Raw genomic sequence first — 22,560 nt, 5'->3', positions numbered from 1 at the left:
GAGAGAAATGAGATGCTGACCAAACAGTTCCTGTTGAATACCCAGAAACCTGAGCATCCAAACAGACATCTGATTGATGAGCCAGCACCGCCTAGGGGCTTAAGGAGTCATCTCCGTAAGCATTTTGAGGAAATACGGCACCTGAGAGCCCAGCCGTATGAAGCGAAAAAACACAAGCGGGTCCTTGGTGAACTCCACAAACAGGCGTCGGACCTTTATGCCGGGAATTGCCCGGTAAATCCAGTACTCAAAGAAAAGTATCCAAAACTCGCGGAAGAGGAACGCATACTGCCCAGGGAAACGCGTGTCACTCTTGCTCAACTTCGTTCTGGATACTGTAACAGGTTAAACTCTTACCTATCCAGAATCAACCCCGACATACAAAATGTATGCCCCGCTTGCAATGTGTCCCCACATGACACCAACCATCTCTTTAATTGTAATGTGGAACCAACGCCTCTAAAACCCCTTTCCTTATGGTCCACCCCTGTTGAAACAGCAAGTTTCCTTGGACTCCCGTTAGAGGATATTTATGACAATTTGTGATCGGTCGCGGCTGTTAGGTGGGACGAAGCACTGCTACAACAACAACAACAACATACGAATCGCTACGTTTAAATAACCCTGACTGAGTACACGATTTTTTATATCATGATCCGAATATATTGGGGCATATGCATAATGAAATAAAATGTGACTAAGTTAGTTGAAGCATTTTTGAGAGAGAGCACATATAAAATTGTGTCAAACAGTGGTAACTAACTTAAAATTATATTTTATTGTGACTTTGCCTATGTCGCGTTCAGTTTACAACTACTCATTGCAGATCTCTGCTCCGTGGGTTAAATCTATTTTCAAATCAAATTCCAACTTTCGCTTATCTAAAATTCCATCGCCAAAAATCTGTAAAACAAAAGCAAGTGCGCAGAAAAGTATGCAACATTTAGCGATAACAGCCTAACTTCTACTTTCGTTGTATACACAAACAAAGCGAAGTTACCTGCGCTCTTGAGCCGCTGTAGGTTATTCACCATCCCTCTAAACAAAGAACATGGAAGTAAGCGTGGGATTCACTACGTGGTAAGAAAATTTTCTCATATAAAATGGCATGGTGAATCCCATACCCGCGTAGTAATGGCATGGAATTTCTACAGTAGTTCGTGTCCCTGGTTCACGCAGTTCATTAATATGCAATATAAATATCTATTGTTACAAGCAAGAATCGCCTAAGGCTCAGACTCCACGGATAGGTACCGCTGTAGCTAGGCCGGGTTTGTCTGGGACTTAGGCTTTTATTGCTTGTGAGCACAAATCTTTACCGATAACTCTGTTATCGATTAATTTATCGAATTCTCGCAAAGTAATATTGCATTGTCATCGGAGTTATACATGCGTGCAAAATTTCAGCTCAATCGGACACCGGGAAGAGTATCAAATTTAACATGCAAGATTTGATTACAGACAACAGCCAAGTGAAACTAAATAAAAGCTTATAAAATGGTAATAGGGGCTTTGACGGGTCACTGTCCAATGAGAGTACATGCGTTGCACCTCATCATACTGGAAAACCATTTCTGCTGCAGCTGTATAGCTTTTGCCAAATCTAGATAAAAGTGTTTCGGTATCGGCTCCTTAGGACCTCTGAAGGACCTATGCAGGGTCGATATCAGTTATATTGGAAACTGCGCATCTACTCTCTTAGTAGCTGCAGCTTACGTCGTTGTTATTTGATGCGTTATCAAAATGGACCTTCATGTTGTTCAAGTGAACTTCACCAGCCGGGGTGTCTATCACTCAACCTTAGCTAACCTTATCACGTGCGCCTCAGTGAGCCTTACTTAAAATGCGCAATAAACTAAAATCTTTAAAGTAGGAATGATTTTCTTCACGTTTTATTGCGTTTGCCTTTTTTTGGGCATAAAGCAATTGAAAATTTAGTGAGTGCAATTGCTTTGGAGTACTTTTTGTTTATACTCAAGTTTGAGTTGAGTCGTTTTTTTGCGTACATAAATGCCGCTGGATTATCTCACATTTTGGTACAAATCAAATGCTTTTTGGTTACTTGGCACGCATTATTCTCACTAACAGTAATCATTACTTGACTCATAGATATATCCACTCAAGAGAGATAATTTAGTCAAACGGGTTAACTGCTATTGATTACCAGTGTTGCCAGGTGATGCAAAAAAAAGAAGCTAGATTCGCAAAAAAAAAGGTTACAAAAGGCTAAATTTAGAAAAAAAAGATGCTAAAAAAAGGCCAGAAATTTTTGGTTAATTGACTAAATTTTTTTTATACTCAGTTGAGCAGAGCTCACAGAGTATATTAACTTTGATTGGATAACGGTTGGTTATACAGGTATAAAGGAATCGCGATAGATATAGACTTCCATATATCAAAATCATCAGTATCGAAAAAAAATTTGATTGAGCCATGTCCGTCCGTCCGTCCGTCTGTCCGTTAACACGATAACTTGAGTAAATTTTGAGGTATCTTGATGAAATTTGGTATGTAGATTTCTGGGCACTCATCTCTGATCGCTATTTAAAATCAACGATATCGGACTATAACCACGTCCATTTTTTCGATATCGAAAATTTCGAAAAACCGAAAATTGCGATAATTCATTGCCAAAGGCGGATAAAGCGATGAAACTTGGTAGATGGGTTGATGTTATGACGCAGAATAGAAAATTAGTAAGATTTTGGACAATGGGCGTGGCACCGCCCACTTTTACAAGAAGGTAATTTAAAAGTTTTGCAAGCTGTAATTTGGCAGTCGTTGAAGATATCATGATGACATTTGGCAGGAACGTTACTACTATTTCTATATATGTGCTAAATAAAAATTAGCAAAATTGGATGAAGAACACGCCAACTTTTTAAAAAATTTTTTTCTAAATTCAAATTTTAACAAAAAATTTAATATCTTTACTGTATATAAGTAAATTAAGTCAAAATTCAACTCCAGTAATGATATGATGCAACAAAATACAAAAATAAAAGAAAATTTCAAAATGGGCGTGGCTCCGCTCATTTTCATTTAGTTTGTCTAGCATACTTTTAATGCCATAAGTCGAATAAAAATTTACCAATCCTTCTTAAATTTGGTAGGGGCATAGATTCTATGACGGTAACTGTTTTCTGTGAAAATGGGCGAAATCGGTGGAAGCCACGCCCAGTTTTTATACACAGTACACCGTCTGGCCTTCCGCTCGGCCGTTAACACAATAACTTGAGCAAAAACCGATATATCTCTACTAAACTTAGTCCACGTACTTATCTGAACTCACTTTATCTTGTTATAAAAAATTGCCGAAATCCGACCATAACCACGCCCACTTTATCGATATCGAAAATTACGAAAAATGAAAAAAATGTCATAATTCTATACCAAATACGAAAAAAGGGATGAAGCATGGTAATTGGATTGGTTTATTGACGCAAAATATAACTTTGGAAAAAACTTTGTAAAATGGGTGTGACACCTACCATATTAAGTAGAAGAAAATGAAAAAGTTCTACAAGGCGAAATCAACAGCGTTTGGAATCTTGGCAGGAATACTGTTAGTGGTATTGCATATATAAATAAATTAGCAGTATCCGACAGATGATTTTCTGGATCACCTGGTCCACATTTTGGTCGATATCGCGAAAACGCCTTCACATATACATCTAAGGGCCGCTCGCTTTTAAAACGCTCATTAATACCTTTAATTTGATATCCATATCGTACAAACGCATTCTAGAGTCACCCCTGGCCCACCCTAATGGCGATATCTCGAAAAGGCGTCCACCTATAGACCTAATGCCCACTCCCTCTTAAAATGCTCAGTAACACCTTTCGTCATTTACCCATATCGTACAAACATTCTAGAGTCACCCCTTGCCCACCCTAATGGCGATATCTCCAAAAGGCGTCCACCTATATACCTAACGCCCACTCCCTCCTAAAATGCTCAGTAACACCTTTCGTTTGATACCCACATCGTACAAACATTCTAGAGTCACCCTTGGTCCACCTTTATGGCGATATCTCGAAAAGGCGTCCACCTATAGAACTAAAAATTACTCCCTTTTAAAATACTCATTACCACCTTTCATTTGATACCCATATCGTACAAACACATTCTAGAGTCACCCTGGCCCACCCTAATGGCGATATCTCGAAAAGGCGTCCACCTATAGAACTAAGCATTACTCCCTTTTAAAATATTCATTACCACCTTTCATTTGATACCCATATCGTACAAACACATTCTAGAGTCACCCCTGGTCCACCTTTATGGCGATATCTTGAAAAGGCGTCCACCTATAGAACTAAGGCCCACGCCCTTTTAAAATACCCATTAACACCTTTCATTTGATACCCATATCGTACAAACAAATTCTAGAGTCACCCCTGGTCCACCTTTATGGCGATATCTCGAAAACGCGTCCACCTATAGAACTAAGGCCCACGCCCTTTTAAAATACTCATTAACACCTTTAATTTGATACCCATATTTTACAAACGCATTCTAGACTCACCCCTGGTCCACGTTTATGGCGATATCCCGAAAAGGCGTCCACCCATAGAACTAAGGCCCACTCCCTTTTAAAACACTTATTAACACCTTTCGTTTGATACCCATATTGTACAAACGCATTCTAGAGTCAACCCTGGTCCACTTTTATAACGATATTCCGAAAAGGCGTCCACCTATAGAACTAAGGCCCACTCCCTTTTAAAATACTCATTAACACCTTTCATTTGGTACCCATATAGTACAAACAAATTCTAGAGTCACCCCTGTTCCACCTTTATGGCGATATCTCGAAAAGGCGTCCACATATAGAACTAAGGCCCACGCCCTCTTAAAATACTCATTAACACCTTTCATTTGATACTCATATCGTACAAACAAATTCTAGAGTCACCCCTGGTCCATCTTTATGGCGATAATTCGAAAAGGTGTCCATCTATAGAACTTAGGTCCACGCCCTTTTAAAATACTCATTAATACCTTTCATTTGATACCCATATCGTACAAAATAAATTCTAGAGTCACCCCTGGTCCACCTTTATGGCGATATCTCGAAAAGGCGTCCACCTATAGAACTTAAGCCCACTCCCTTTTAAAATTATCATTAACACATTTCATTTGATACCCATATCGTACAAACAAATTCTAGAGTCAGGCCTGGTCCACCTTTACGGCGATATCCCTAAATGGCGTCCATCTGTAGAACTATGGCCCACTTCCTCTTAAAATACTCTTTAGTACCTTCCATTTGATACACATGTCATACAAACACATTCCAGGGTTACCCTAGGTTATTTTTACAACATGGTGATTTTCCCTTACTTTGTCTCCACAACTCTCAACTGAGTATGTAATGTTCGGTTACACCCGAACTTAGCCTTCCTTACTTGTTATATTTTAGTTTACACATTTGTAAATAAAAACTTATAAACATAACTTAAGCATAACTTCCTGTTTCAAAACATATCAGGCACATTTTCTTTGACTAACACATGGAATTATTTTAAATGATTGCATATGTGTATATTAGGCCGGGTCGATTTTTGGGGAGGCAAAAAAATCGCCCATTGCTCTGTGAAAATCATATTCTAGGGATCAAAATAAGAAACTTTGCCGAAGGAACCATACCTCGAAAACGAATTCTGATGTCCCCCCCTTTGGGTCGTAGGGGCAAATTTTGATAAGTCCCACTTTGAAATGCCTATGTTTTTTCTTTAATTTTAAATTTATTTAGTCAGAACATATGTAAATGAAAAAATGAATTTAACTTAGTAATAGAAAAGAAATTAAAAAAAATTATTAGAAATTAGCATTTTACAACCCCCTTTTAAAACCAAGGCATCACTGTGATGCATTTGCATATCGTAAACATAGTTGTGTGGGTTTTTTATTCAACCGTTTTAAAAAAGCAAGTTATCACTGTGACAAAATTGCAGATCGTAAAATTTCTTGTGTTTTTTTTTTTTAAGCCACCACAAGACACAGCAGGTATAATTGAAATTGCCCCTACCCAAAAGTTCGACCCAAAGGGGGGGACATTAGAATTCGTTTCAGAGGTATGGTTCCTTCGACAAAGTTTCTAATTTTGATCCCTAGAATATGATTTTCACAGAGCAATGAGCGATTTTTAAATCGACCCGCCCTAGTGTATATACATAAAAAAAATATTACAAACTAATTATTTATATAAAATATTCCCCGTCTGAAGAATCAGAAGAGCTTAAGTCTGGGTATAAAGTTTGGCTATTTACCATAGATATGAGATCATCGGTAATTTCAAAGTCATTACAACATTTAGATAAGCGTTTTAACGAGCATCTAATATTAAGCAGCGCATTAAGCATTTTAATTTTTAGTTTGTTCCTTAATTTAGTTTTCAGAATTTTCATGCCACTAAAAACTCTTTCAACCTCCGCGTTACTGAGTGGTAATACTAAAAAACTAAATATGAATTCGACAAGTTCTAAAAAAGGAGGTTCGTTTAATGCATTTTTATGTTCTCGGACTTCCGACCAAAATTCCATGGTGGAGTGTGCATTTTTCCATTGTATAGTTATAAGTTTTCGCCACTGCAGCTCTATTAATGCTATTTGACTTCAAGAATAACTATACTTCTCTTTTTCAAAGTAAGAAAATACATCTGGCTTTGAAATTTTCAGCAGAAAAAAAAAATAATCTTTTGTAGAGAACTCATATTATTAGGTATTAGGAACAGGAACTATTGAAATTATTTATTTTAGAAATTTTTAAAAATACATTCGGAGCACAAAAGGCTAGAAAAAAGTCACGAAGCTAAACACAAAATTTCGAGGCTAAAGGCAAAAAAAAATGGCTAAATCTAGCCTCCAAAAGGCTAACCTGGCAACACTGTTGATTACCTCTAAACATTCTCTCTTTGCGCAAGCGCTTTAACACATCCTTTATTTGAGTAGCTCACACGCAGTCATCCCCTCCTTGACCTTGATTTTTTTTCTTACGATTTTATCTAACTACTTTTTGTTGTTTTGCGTGCTTGAACATAAATGCGTTTTGTTGTAACTGCCCTACGTTACTACTCTCACCTCACTGCTACAACAGAACAACAACTACAACCTCCTCCATTGCAAGCGCTGTCGACAAATATTTCTCTGCTCATGCAGCATCCCTTGTGCATTATGAGTGGGTTAGTCGTTGGTTGACCATCATCGATAATTGCTGAGTGCCACATTTTGTTGAAATATTAATTACGTACGGTTTTATTTCATACGAAACTTTACTTTCGCTGGCCTTGGAGAGCGGACTGGTTGACTGATTTGCTGGTACATTTATTACTCACCTTCAGTGTTTTTTTTTTTTTTCATTTTCCTTTTTTTGTTATTGATGAGCTTTTTGCTTGTGTTGCAGTTGCGATGCTAATTGAGGCAGTGTATCAGTGGATCAACAATAATCAACGTTGCCATTCCGAATTTTGACTTCGCGAGTGACAGATGACCGAGAACTAGAGTAACGTAACAAACCGATGTACTTGTTGAAAAAATAAAGGCCGACGTGCGTGCCTTGTGCGCTACATTGCAAGGTCGTTTCAGCATGAAGTTCGAGAAAAGTTGAGAACAATTTAAGTCCATCAGGTGGAAATAGGAAACAGTTGTGTGTGTTAACGGTTTTGTTCATCAAAATTGGTGTAATTTTCCTAAATCTGATACTAATCCGCTGTTGAGTTGACCTTCAAAAAGTGAAGTATACGCCATGGAGGCCCGTGAATGTGAAAGGCGATTGTTGGTTTATCCTCGTAGCGAACTAAAAAGTGAAATTAAAAAAAAAAAAATAAATTGAAAAATGTTAATAATTTCAAATAAATTTTAAATAATACAATGAAACAAAAACCGGTTAAATCGATTGGTGAAAAAAATGTGTATGCATGAAAAGGTTGATTAAATGTAAATAGTTTTTTAATAATTGAAGTAAAGACCGTACATAAATTAAATTTAATAATTTAAGTTAAACGGTTTTATTGAAAACAATACCTAGTCGGTTCTTCGCTCCGCCAACCGGCGCCAATTGAAAACAATATTTACATTAAGTAATAATAATACTAAAAGCTAGAAAATAATTAGGTTAGTCCTAGGTACGAGTCATCACACTCCTCACCAATCTAGGGCATTGATCAGAAAAATAAATAAAAGCGTTGGGCGCGGGGAATTTCTAAAAACGTCAGGCGTAGCATGACCTAATTAAGGTTAAGTTCGTTCTACTTATACATATATGAAAATATCATTTATAAAGATATGAGTGGTTGACTATGAAGGGAAATTTAACACGGCCCACGCTTTTATTTATTTTTCTGATCAATGCCCTAGATTGGTGAGGAGTGTGATGACTAGTACCTAGGACCTACCTAATTATTTTCTAGCTTTTAGTATTATTATTACTTAATGTAAGTACTGTTTTCAATAAAACCGTTGAACTTAAATATTTTTTTAAATTATTTTATTTACCCAAATTTCGCCTACAACCTGCCGGCGATTTTTTTCATAGGTCACTTTCTATTCATGTATGTAACATGTGTTCCAAATATGAGCCAAATCGCACCATAAATACGAATTTCTCGACCCATGTGCCACCGAGCGGAGTTTTTTCTTTTTATTGCATTGTCATCGGGCTCTGAACTATATTCCACGTTTCAAGCTTGTATCTTATCGGGAAGTTACTTAAATTTCAAACACAAAATTCGTAAATAACGCTACACAGAGTCAAGTTAAATAGAACCCTTTAAAAAACACGAGCTTTTAAATATTATTCCTGCTAGCGGTAATTCTACCCATACGGCCTATCCAAAAGGGGCTTATTTTCGTCGTTTGTTATTTCTGACAGGACATCGAAGCCATGTAAGACCGGAGGCGGCGTGGCTTGCTTAGCTTTTATTATTTCTTTTATGCAAGGGCGGTTTCATTATGCCTGTTAATTTCTGTACAAAACTGGAGAATCTTGCAATTGATTTTTGAGTAGCTCCCCGTAAAGCTAGAGTTGTGAAACGTAAAACAAACTTCAGAACCCGATGACAATGAGGATATGAAGAAAAAAACGTTCGCTAGGTGGCGCAGGGATCGTAATATTAAAAACAAAAAATCATCCGAATTTGAAATGTGTGACTTCGAGATTTAAGTAACTCCGAAAACCTAGAGAATTTAGCTTGTAACATAGCTTAGGACCAGCTTTAGTTATAATATTTGAGGTTCGAGATGTTCGTTAAGTCATCATAAGCGGCACATGCCTAAAAACAATCAGCTCTCTGAAAAGTTATGCACTTCGGGATGCAGATGCCAGGGTATTCGGAGTCGGGTTAACCGACAACGCGAAAAAAACCCATCTGGTACTATTTACTAGGAAATATAAGGTCCCTAATTGGACTAAGCCTTAGCTTGGAGGGGTAACTCTACAAGAAAAATATATCACAAATTATCTAGGAGTTATGCTAGATTGTAACTTGTCGTGGAAATTTCATGTGGAAGAAAGTGCGAAGAAAACTTCCACGGCATTGTATGCTTGAAAGAGGATACCAGGATTCAGGTGGGGCCTATTGGTGGGGTTATTGTGTATTTAGGCCGATTGTCTAACCCATACTATGCTATGGGGTTCTTGTTTGGTGGAAAGTCACCCAAAAAAGGAACGTATACCAAAAAACTTGAAAGAGTATGCAGATTATCAATGATTAGCATAGCGGAAGTCCTAAACACTATCCGACAGCAGTATTTAATGTCATTCTATAAATCCCGCCTTCAGAACCCGTGACCAAAAATATCGCGGTATCCACTGCATCAAGGCTTAAGGCCTCGGGGAAGCTTGAGTGCACGCCGTATGGCCATAGCGGTAAAGCGCCATGTAATATCGGAAAACGGAATATATGGTACCGTGCCTGAGCTTCGAAAGAGTTCCGGGGGCAACAATCGAGCCGGAGGTTTGGCGCCAGGGTGCAGAAATGGCAGAACATACTACATATATATATATATATATATATATATATATATATATATATATATATATATATATATGTACGTGTATACCGTTTATTCTCAATTAATGGAAGTTTTTGCAAATTTTTATTTAGCACACATATAGTAATAGGAGTAACGTTACTGCCAAATGTCATTATGATATCTTCAACGACTGCCAAATTACAGCTTGGAAAACTTTTAAATTACCTTCTTTTAAAAGTGGGCGGTGCCACGCCCAGGAGTGCCCAAGAACTTACATACTAAATTTCATTAAGATACCGTGTTTAGGGACAGACGAACGGACGCACGGACGGACGCACGGACATGGCTAAATGAATTTCTTTTTTCGCCCAGATCATTTTGATATATGGAAGCCTATATCTATCTCGATTAGTTTATGCCGTTACGGGGCACCATTATGCGAACTAAATTAATATACTCTGTGAGCTCTGCTCAGCTGAGTATAAAAATTTAAATCTATTCTTTTGTGAGTGTTTCTGCATATTCAACAAGTTGAGAGTGTCTTTATATACTTAAATATGCGACAATGGAAATTGAAGATTCATTAGCGATGCAAAGCCATCACCAGTGGGTTCATCGAAGCATCATAAAACAACAACAACCACAAAACCAATAGCAACAACAACAATATCAACCGCAACAATGTTATTGATTTGTCATTTAGGTGGCAAAGCAAAGCGACCACGTTCAACAGCATTCGATAGCAGTGACAGTGACGAAGACGAGCATAATGTTGCTACTAACGGTAGTAATGGTGGCGGCTTTATGAATATGCAACGGTAAATATTCATCATTCAATTCTCATCTCTGTCCTAAGTTGTTTTTGTTTTTGTTCACATTCACTTTTTTGTTAACTTTGTTGTTTATTATGCAATAAAATCTGTTTGTTTATTTTATTGAGTTGTTGATGGAATTATAAAGTCTTTTATTACGTCATCCGAAATGGAAATGACCTTGACATACTTCAGAGGCTAACGGTGGAAGAAAAGTGGGAAATATGAGTTTAAGACTTGTTGCTAACTGACAGGTTGCTGAGTGACGTTTCAAAAAGTACATCTTTTCCAGATGGATTTTGGAAATGTTTAGTTGGAATTCAGAATAGTCAGTTGAATTTTCGAAAGCGCCAATTTGATTTTAAAACTGTCAATTGGATTTTCGAAAGCGTCAGTTGGAATTTTGAATTGTTAATTGGATTTTAGATATCCTCACTTCGATTTTAGAAAGGGTCGACTGGATTTTCATCTTGAAATAGTGTAAAGAGCTCAGTAGTTTGTGACACTACATTTTAGGTAAATATAACCGCAAAAGTATAACCAACTGTTCTATGAAAGAAATCAGCCTAGGGCTTGTCGTTTCCACTTCAGCATACCTATCGGTGGTGAACCCAGAGTAATTCTCGCTGTTTCCGACTGTCGTTGCTTGCATTAGGTTGGGCCAATTTTTTCTAAAAAAAGTCACATATGCTGCAAATACTCTACGGACTATTCTGAGCAACTTCCCACTCAGCATTTAGGTGATTTTGAATTCCTCTAAATAGCAATACAATTTGATTACTCTTTCTGACTAAATGAGTTATCATACAATTGAACAAAAGAAATAATCAAATATGAATACTTTTGATGATCAAAAACTTAAAATCATTTTCCGATCACTTTTTGGGATCACTTTGAAGTCCTTTGATGATTAAATTTAAATATTTCATAAAAATCAACAAAAAGAATAATCAAATATACCTTGCGATGAACTAAATATAGTTTTTCAATCACATTTTGGAATCATATTTGAATCAGATGTGTTTACTTTAAGTGATCAAAAATTTATAATCATTTTTAATTCAGCTTTCTGAATCTTTTATGAATATATTTATTGACGAATAATGAACTTTATACTTGTTAAAATTTTACTTTTCATTAAAAATCTTAATTTTTTCACATACACATATTTTTTCAATCATCAAGCTAGGAAAAAATACATATATAAAAAATGTTATAATTTATACAAAAGATATTCTTCAAGACAAAAAATAATGTAATGCTTCTCGTGACCGAAGATTTCCCAAACCATTTCTCCACCTTCGGCTTCCCAGAAAATACATAATGTTTGGACAATACAAATGTTGTGAGCTATTTGAACTATGTTGACATACCTGGATATGGCTTCAACTTCCCGTATCGTATCCGTATTCCAAGATGTAGACGGTAATGCTGGTGTTGGATGTTGCAGGTGTATATCGGTCAAGTTTGTTTAGCGAGCTACCTGTGGTTCGAATAGCTCACTTCCGCATGCTTTCTTCCCCTGATGAAATAAGATTATTATGTAGTATCTTATTTTGAATGAGATATGAAGAATAAATGCATCATAATCGCATTAAAAAATGATTCAAAAATCTCAACCAAAACGATTGAAATATGATCACGAATATGATCAGAAAAGGACTGCGAAAAGCAGTCAAATATTACTCTAAAACTATTAAAGCTCAATTTTACAATGATATCAAATATGAATAAAAATTGTTTCGAAATAGGAATCATAAAGTATTGTTCGAAAATAATCATATTTAAGGTACATTTTTCTCCCGAAAATGCTTTTAAATTTGAACGTTTTTAATCATTTTGGGGTATGATATTTAAATATTTTTTGATCAAAATTTTCAAAAAATGCTGGCTGTGTTTACTTCAATCACTGTGGGTTTATAAACCGATTTCTTTTCCGTGAGTTTAAAAGAGAAGAAGCGTGCTGCGTCTTTCGATATTCCTCCTCGTGCCAGTAGTTTTCGCGGATTCGCTGGAAATCTATAGCCGTATGTAGTACGTAATAAAAGCGCTTTCACAGCTCGGCTACATCATTGTGCCGAATACAGCTCTCAGTGATCAGGTGTGAGTGTCAAGTGGAGTAATCATCAGCTGTCTGTTTTGTGAGCAGCTGCTCGACGACAATGTTTGCTTAGAAGACTACATGTACTTTTATTCTCTACACGGAGACGTACATATGTGACACTACCTGTTTGATTCGATCTTTGGACCTCGTATTGTGCGCCCATTCAAGACACTAGCGCTGCAGTCAATCGCGCCCTGATCGGCTTGGTTTCGTGTACTTTCTATCAGCTTGGTGTATATTTTTGTGCTGGAGCCTGGAGCTGCAGGTGACCATAATCATATTTCGAGGCGCGGCGAAGCCAATGAACCTCAAAGAGATGTTGTATCACAGAGGCTGAATTTTCCGGCTACAGGGCCAAAGACCCCTTCCTTGCCTACCCAGGCGTCGAAAGTTGCCAACACGTTTTTGAAGCTGACGGCTGCAGTCATCGTATGCAAATCGTTAACAGCCGAACGAAGAACAATAGTTCTTGGCGGCGAATTCGCTTCCCAACCACAAAATCAACACGCTAGCTCCGAACTGTGCTTCCCTCGCAAAGACCTCTTGTCGTTCTACCTTGCCCCTCCATTGTGCTTACCCTACTTCTGGCCAAAAATAGCAGGATTATCTTACTGAACCCACTAGCAAATCCCAAGTACCAGGACTGAAAATTTAAAAGGGATAAAAAAGTTGCTTCATTTATATATGTAGTACTGTATTTCGGAATTTGATGAGTTATAAAAATAAACATGAAGCCATTCAGCGGTAAATAGAAAATTACATACTGTTTACAGCTACAGATATTTGCGAGTATGTACATACATATGCATATATATTAGGGTGATCCACAATATGCGCCCAACCGCACGTAATATTGTATATTTTGACCTTTCGGGGGAGGGGTACACCACCTCCAGAAAAATTACTTCTTGCGGTATGCACGGATTTCATATCTGGTGAAGTTGGAAGCTTGATTTTTTATGTTCAAACATCTTTGCTCATGGTATAGGGTATTCCTGAACGTTAGCTTAAGGTGTAAGCGTAAGAGTAGTATCTGTAAGTGGTATGCTATGTGGAGAATATATGGATGTAGAATGTCAATACAGGCGTAGTGTGTAGTATTGTTATATGTATTATATGGAGTACGAGAATGTGTTTGCATAGGCGTAGTATGTGGTATTAGTATGCTGTATGGAGTAAGAAAGAATGAGAGCGTAAGTGCAGTCACTACACTGTAGCGTACTGTGGGAACATGGTATGTTGATATGAGCGTGGTCACACGGCATCTCAAGGCAAACACGTCACTTACATACCTATATTTAAAGTCTCTGGGCATATACGCAGTTTTTGTGCACGCAAGTGCAAGAGATATATACACTGCTGTTATGTTGGAAAGAAAGAGCAGGGAAAACGAGCAAATGCGTAATATTTATTACTGATACACAAAGTGTTTACAAAAACAAAGCACGTGGTTAGGTTATTAGGTTTAAGTTGAAATTTGCTTCGTTTTAGGGTTTTGTTGGTTGTAACATATTTGTACATTATTTGGTAGGATTTATATAAAATAAGAATTGCAAAAAGAAAAAAAAGAAAATAATTAAAAAACTAAATTTAATTAAACAAGATGAAAACATAAAATAAAATTGAATTACGTAAAATAAAAAAATAAATATCATAAAATAAAAGAAATGTAAAACGAAATAAAAAAATAAAATAAAATAAAACAAGTAAGGAAGGTTAAGTTCGGGTGTAACCGAACATTACATACTCAGTTGAGAGCTATGGTGACAACATAAGGGAAAATAACCATGTAGGAAAATGAACCCAGGGAAACCCTGGAATGTGTTTGTATGACATGCGTATCAAATGGAAGGTATTAAATAGTACTTTAAGAGGGAGTGGGCCATAGTTCTATAGGTGGACGCCATTTAGGGATATCGCCATAAAGGTGGATCAGAGTTGACTCTAGAATTTGTTTGCACGATATGGGTATCAAATGAAAGGTGTTAATGAGTATTTTAAAAGGGAGTAATCCTTAGTTCCATAGGTGGACGCCGTTTCGAGATATCGCCATAAAGGTGGACCAGAGTGACTCTAGAATGTGTTTGTACAATATGGGTATCAAACGAAAGGTGTTAATGAGTATTTTAAAAGGGAGTGGGCCTTAGTTCTATAGGTGGAAGCCGTTTCGAAATATCGCCATAAAGGTGGACCAGGGGTGACTCTAGAATGTGTTTGTACGATATGGGTCTCAAATTAAAGGTATTAATCAGGGTTTTAAAAGGGAGTGGCGGTAGTTGTATAGGTGGTCGCCTTTTCGAGATATCGCCATAAAGGGGACCAGGGGTGACCCTAGAATGCGTTTGTACAATATGTGTATCAAACGAAAGGTGTTAATGAGTATTTTAAAAGGGAGTGGGCCTTAGTTCTATAGGTGGGCGCCTTTTCGAGGTATCGCAATAAAGGTGGACCAGGTGTGATTCTAAACTTTGTTTGTACGATATGGGTATCAAATGAAAGGTGTTAATGGGTATGTTTAAAAGGGAGTGGGCCTTTGTTCTATGGGTGGTCGCTTTTTCGGTATCAAATGAAAGGTGTTAATGAGTATTTTAAAATGGCGTGGGGCTTAGTTCTATAGGTGGATGCCTTTTCGAGATATAGCCATAAAGGTGGACCGGGGTGACTATATAATGTGTTTGTACGATATTGGTATCAAATATTAAAGGTATTAATGAGAGTTTAAAAGGGAGTGGTGGTAGTTGTATATGTGAAGGCGTTTTCCAGATATCGACCAAAATGTGGACCAGGGTGACCAAGAACATCATCTGTTGGATACCGCTAATTTATTTATATATGTAATACCTGCCAAGATTTCAAGGATTTTTTATTTCGCCCTGCAGAACTTTTTCATTTTCTTCTACTTAATATGGTAGGTGTCACAACAATTTTACAAAGTTAATTCTAAAGTTATATTTCGCGTCAATAAACCAATCCAATTACCATGTTTCATCCCTTTTTTCGTATTTGGTATAGAATTATGGCATTTTTTCATTTTTCGTAATTTTCGATATCGAAAAAGTGGGCGTGGTCATCGTCGGATTTCGTTCATTTTTCATACCAAGATAAAGTGAGTTCAGATAAGTACGTGAATAAAGTTTAGTTAAGATATATCGTTTTTTGCGCAAGTTATCGTGTTAACGGCCATGCGGAAGGACAGACGGGCGACTGTGTATAAAAACTGGGCGTGGCTTCAACCGATTTCGCCCATTTTCACAGAAAACTGTTAGCGTCATAAAATCTATGCCCCTACCAAATTTCCAAAGGACTGGTAAATGTTTGTTCGACTTATGGCATTAAAAGTATCCTAGACGAATTAAATGAAAAAGGGTGGAGCCACGCCCATTTTGAAATTTTATTTTATTTTTTTATTTTGTTGCACCATATCATTACTGGAGTTGAATGTTGACATAATTTACTTTTAAACTGTAAAGGTATTAAATTTTTTGTTAAAATTTTACTTTAAAAAAAATTTTTTTTTAAAGTGGGCGTGGTCCTTCTCCGATTTTGCTAATTTTTATTAAGCGTACATATAGTAATAGGAGTAACGTTCCTGCCAAATTTCATCATGATATCTTCAACAACTGCCAAATTACAGCTCGCAAAATTTTTAAATTACCTTCTTTTAAAAGTGGGCGGTGCCACGCCCATTGTCCAAAATTTTACTAATTTTCTATTCTGCGTCATAAGTTCATCTCACCTACCAAGTTTCATCGTTTTATCTGTCTTTGGTAATGAATTATCGCACTTTTTCGGTTTTTTCGAAATTTTCGATATCGAAAAAGTGGGCGTGGTTATAGTTCGATATCGTTCATTTTAAATAGCGATCTGAGATGAGTGCTCAGGAACCTACATACCAAATTTCATCAAGATACCTCAAAATTTACTCAAGTTATCGTGTTAACGTACGGACGTACGGACGGACATGGCTCAATCAAATTTTTTTTTCGATCCTGATGATTTTGATATATGGGAGTCTATATCTATCTCGATTCCTTTATACCTGTACAACCAACCGTTATCCAATCAAACTTAATATACTCTGTGAGCTCTGCTCAACTGAGTATAATGAAAAATGAAAATAAAATAAAGAAAAATAAAATAAAACAAAATAAAATTAAATTAATTATTATTTTGTTCAATTAAAACAAAAATAAATTAAAATTAATTAAAATAAATTAAATTGAAATTTAATGAAATCAACTTTTAAAATTTATCCTTGGTTATATGTTTGTTATTGAAATGATATAAATATGTTTTCGAAAACGTGTAGATTTTTTATCAGAGTGCTACCAATTTGTTATCGGCGTGTTATTTAAAAGTTATCAGTTTTGTTATCAAAAAAGTATGGATTTTTTATCGAAAAGTTATCGATTTCTAATGGAAGTGTGACGAAATATTTATCGACATGTTAACGTCGAATCATCGGTTTATTATGAAACAAATACCTACAATACTTCAATTGAGGAAACACAAATAACCTATAGCAACCAACAAGAAGACAATAGCAAACTGAGCAATCGAAATTTCACAAATAATAATACAATAATAATCCGATAATAAAAGAAATACCTTGTCGGTATAATTTGTTCCCGACAAGAAGCCGACGAAGCTCTTATAAAAAAGCCCGAAACTATTTGTTTCAGGTAAAGTCACCTCTGCTGTTCTTTTACTTCAACCCCTTGGTGAGCTCTAGTTAACTAGACTGTATGTTTACACATTTTACGAGTACTTAGTATTCACACCTTTTTTTTCTTGGATATTAGCAATAACTACTTGCAACGACGCACGGTGGGGTATTTGATCAATCTAGGTAGGTAGGTTGAACTGGCCGGTCCATGAGGACCTCACATAGACTGATTGAGTCCGTAGTGTTACCAGAAGTTTGTTTTAACGACCAAACTGAAAAACCCTATCAAAAACCAGGACCTATGTTATAAAATAACTCCGTCCTCTTGGCAAATACTAGAAGCTTCCTAGGACTTAAGCCACTTGCTGCTTCTAGATCTGACAGCTGTATCAATCCTAATAGCTGGAGTCTTAGCCTGGCAAGTGCAGGGCACGAGCATAGAACGTGCTTGGTCGTTTTCTCCTCCAACCCGCACTTCCTACATCTGCTATCACTGACCAAGCCTAATTTAAAGGCATGTTACGCCAGAAGGCAGTGTCCAGTCAGAATACTAGTCATGAGTCTACAGTTCTCTCTTTTTAATGATAGAAGCAACTGTGTTAGTCTAAGGTTGTAAGACCTACACATAATCTTCGACACTTTACAGCCCCGCGCTTGAACCCACGCCTTTCCCGCACTTCTCGCATTCGCTTAATCTCGCCCAATCTAATTGGGACATCTACGGAGCAAGCTTCAAGGGATGCGCCCTTTTTAGCTAATTCGTCCGCTTTTTCATTCCCATCTTTTTTTTTTTCTTTATTGACAACAAAATTTGATTTGCTTTACAACAATTTTGTCAAAGAAACAATGTTTTTCTGCGAGAAGATAGCTTATCTCTTATGTAAAACTATTTGCCATCAATATTAATGAGGATACATAGAGAGTGCAGCTGTAAGAAAAACAAAATAAAATAAATTAAAAGAAAAGAAATTAGTTTAGCTGTGAAATAACGTATTATAAGTAATGTATGATTTAAATACCATTTCCGTATATCAGTATAAGTAAGAGGAAAATTAACAATTACTTTTTACAGCTGAAAATTAAAATTATAGTTTGCAAAAAGTAGGCGTTTGACTTCAGTTTTAAAGCTTTGCAGATTTCTTGCATTTTTAACTTCATTGGGAAGTTTGTTGAATAATTTTACACCATAGTGTTTTATTGATTTTGCACATCTTTCTGTTCGAAAAAGACGTGGTTTGATATTTGTTCGAGTTCTAAGGGCATATTCTGGGGTTTGTTCTTCTTGTATGTTCAAATTATGTTTAATTAAATAATTTTTTTTTTTGTAGAACGCTATTAGCGTCTTAGAGATGCAATATTTGCGAATATCTAGCCTATTACAATATAACAGCTCACTTGATATTCTCCGCGGTAAATTTAAAATGTTTTTAATTACTTTATTTTGTGTTCTTTGTAATTCATTTATAAGGTGCTCTGAGCAAACATTCAATATTGGATTCAAATAGTTAATATATGACATGAACAAAGAGTTGTATAGAAGCCATAGTTGTCTTTTTGGAATTAATTTCCGATTTCTATATATCGAGAAATTCAGTGGTATTAATTTCATTTTCAGCTTGTTTATGTGTTCTTGCCAATTTAGATTTGCATCAAACCAAATGCTAAGGTATTTTAGACTCTCGACCCTCGTAATAAAACTACCATCTAGATGAATTCCCATATGCCCTGGGGCCCAATATAGATGTATGCTTCTCCCTGTCCCGATTCTCTCCAGGGACTGCTTACACTCTAAAACGCATTTAGATGCTGTGCTATGCGAGATTATTGCCTTAATTGCTGCTTGACTGTCAATATAAAAGTTAACACGGTTGCAGCTTAAGCTAATCTCTTCCAGGGTTTCTACTGCTTTGGTTACGGCTAATATTTCCGCTTGGAAAACGCTACAGTAATCCGGCAGCCCGTAGGATCTGCTTATTTCCGGATCAGCGCAGTATACCGCAGACCCTACTCCTTCCACTACTTTGGAACCATCGGTGTACACATGTATCGCCTCGTCCGCCATTTGCGTACCCTTGCGCCAACCGTCCACCTCTATTGTGGCCTTAAGATCTCCCTCGAAGCGCAGATAGGGAATCATGTAGTCTGTTCGTCTGATCAATCTAGCTGGCCAAAACTAAAACAGCAGTTATTTCTGTTAAAAATGTAGTTGTCTCACGCCATTGTTATGAAAGGAAATATTTGACAGTAAATTCATGGTGTTCCGCGCAGAATTACTATGGATCAAGCCCCCGGTTTTGGAAGGACCCGTGGTCATTTTTTGGCATACTGAGATATGTATGTCAATATGGGTATCAAACGAAAGATATTTTACTCCGCATTTATATTGACACTTTTAAGTAGGGTTGCCACTTAGGGTTGCCACCTCACCTCCTTTTTTATATTTCTTTGTATATCCACTACCATCTCGGAAACGGCTCAACCGATTTGAATCAAATTTGGTACATCGATATAGTATTACATTTTAGGACTTTTCGCCTAGGTGTTGCCACTAAGGATGTTTTCACAAGGTTGCCGCTTTTTGTCAATAGGGGTATCGGTCTCTTACAAAATTGATCAACAATCAAAAAATCGCGCGTATGCGCAGTCGTTCTTGTTATTTAACTTTGAAACAAACACAAGCTTATATATTGCCAAAAAATTACTGACATGATATGCCATGAAAAAAAGAAAAGATGCAAGGTTCTTAAAAAATTTATTATTGAAAAGTAATAATATTACAAGTAGAATAAATCAGTTAAAACATGCGGTATAAAAAATGTAACATATTGTTATGAATATTAGCAAAACTAAGGAGCGCTGCCATCTCTAAGCCGATGCTAAGCAGTGACGTGAATTCACATCCATAGATCAATTATTATGTATCTACATAAACGAAACAATAATTGCGTCTACACATATGTACCATGTACGTATACGAGCAGCGGAGAGTCAATGCACAAACACATGCATATATCTGAGATACTCCTATAAGTATGCAATGAGAAAAACTATAAAATTGTGCAATTGTAGTTACAGCTGAGAAGTTTGAGAGCTGCTGGACTAGTAGATTCTGGAAGCGCCTAGAAGATGCGAAGGTTGAAATCAAAGAGTATAAAAGGCGATAATTGTAGAGGCGCTGGAATTCAGTTTGATTTGAGTTGTCAAGCAGTTTCGATTAAGACGATATCTAGCGAGCAATAGCAGTATTATTTTGAAAGTCAGTTTCATTTAAGCTATTCGTTGCACAGTTTGAGTGTTATTGTGAAGTACTTTAATAAAGGCCATTTTGCATTATTACAAATTGGAGTTATTTATTCAACAGTTTAGTGATTCGAACTCAGCAGAAGATTGCAAATAAGGGGAATTGCAAGTAAATTCGTTACAATATGAATTAAAAACACATTTAGCTGTCCTAAAAGAAAATGTAACTAGATTTGATTAAGGCTAAACAAGTGAACAACTATTTAGGTTAGAAGGGTATATTTAATCCAAAAATACATTGAACTGCACACAATTTTTATACAACTTTAAATGTGCGCGGTTAGCTCCGTTGGCGATGAAGGTGGGTTTTGGGGTATGTATGCTATTCAGTGGACATCTAGGAACGCCATGGAGTATATTTAAAAAAATATTATTAAAAATCGACTTTTGGCCAGCTAGATTGATCAAATACCCCACCGTGCGACGTCTAAATCGATACTTTTCATTTGATTTAGTCCTGCTCTGAACCCGCAAAATTTCCTAATAACAAAGAAAGTTCAAACCACCCTATTTTACATAGCTTCTTATGTATATATTCAAGGTGAAAATTGGAGCTAATAATATTGAACTGCAATTAGAATGTTTCTGAACAGTTAAAAATTTTAAAATTTCATGTGCTTGTGGAATGTCAAAACTAATTTATTCACAAAGCATTTTCAGGCAAACCGAACAATGAATATAATTTGTTTAAATAGATCAGTACCTGGTCCACTTCCCAGAAAAAAAGTATCGTAAATAGTAATCTAGGCAAAGGGCTAGTATGGAAAGGTGGCTGGGCGGTCTAAAGCACACGCTTGTACAGCGTGCACATATGGAAATATGTCGGGGGTTCGAATCCCCCCTTTTCCGCACATTATCTCTAGTATTACGTAGGACTTTCCGTTTTGTTCTTTAACAGAATGTGAAGAAGTGATCTGCTCGGTGTACCTATATACCAAATTTCAGGCAAACAAATTTCAAGTAGTTTTTAATCTTGCAAAACAGTCTGATTAATGGCGTGTTTATGTCGGAACTTTTATAGGAAAGGTAAAATCAGGATACAGTTCAAGCTGAAATTGTAATGCCATACTCGATTGTTATGAGAAACACCTATGAAAACAGCGAGACACCAACAGGAACAAATCCTAAAAGGGAATGGAGAATGTAAAGCGTTCTAGACATCTAGAGGGCTTGGCTGAATTTATTTAAAAAAAAAAACAAAAGCCTTGTTGCAACGGAACTGTTGCAGTGGAGTATGGATGGACCGAAACCAAGATGAAGGTATAAATTAGACAGATGACCTGGCAATCCTTTACAGGGGTAAATTATTAGAACATCGTGTGGGATATTTTTCAGCGCTATCTGTATATACACGATGACTAGGTAAGGTGAGTCATGTGGAATGGCTGTCAATCCTCACTAAAAAGAACCTTTTCTTTTTACAAAAAGACATTAGATCCCTTATGGATATTGTAGACAAAGCAACTGCTGTCCGGTCGTAGATTTAATTTAGTGACATAGGCTATGGGCTTCTACACTTCGGGCATTCAACTAACTTCGAATTTATAGCACACATGACGGACTATTGTGAGCCGATAGTTGTCCCCTGACGAAGCTTCATTCCAATCATTCCCTTATGAGTGGATCTTCACAGGAGCTTGATGTAAGCTGCTCGATCACTGGCGAAGGTTTCCGGGATTATGAAAGCGGTGGATAGGATG

At 36.7% G+C, this 22,560-nt stretch overlaps 1 protein-coding gene across 6 annotated transcripts in view; it reads left to right on the top strand.

Annotated features, from left to right (window-relative positions):
- The window catches only part of LOC137244052 (serine-rich adhesin for platelets), a 403,539-nt gene that overhangs the window by 181,460 nt on the left and 199,519 nt on the right, over window positions 1-22,560 (top strand). The window contains exons 1-2 of one of the 6 annotated variants that reach the window (XM_067772533.1): window positions 7,199-7,323; window positions 7,409-7,941. The exons of 4 other annotated variants lie outside the window; for them this stretch is intronic. Coding sequence is in view for 1 of the 2 variants with exons in the window: in XM_067772528.1 (XP_067628629.1) it covers window positions 10,660-10,796 (137 nt within the window). In the remaining variant the exon portion in view is untranslated. Of the gene's footprint in view, window positions 1-7,198; window positions 7,324-7,408; window positions 7,942-10,414; window positions 10,797-22,560 lie in introns of those variants that run through there. One more of the 6 variants, XM_067772528.1, reaches the window with a different exon arrangement.

Source organism: Eurosta solidaginis, chromosome 3 (assembly GCF_040869045.1).
Source record: "Eurosta solidaginis isolate ZX-2024a chromosome 3, ASM4086904v1, whole genome shotgun sequence".
Classification (NCBI taxonomy): Eukaryota; Metazoa; Arthropoda; class Insecta; order Diptera; family Tephritidae; genus Eurosta; species Eurosta solidaginis.
Note: the sequence above shows the minus strand (reverse complement) of the source record. Positions and strands in the feature narration are given on the sequence as shown.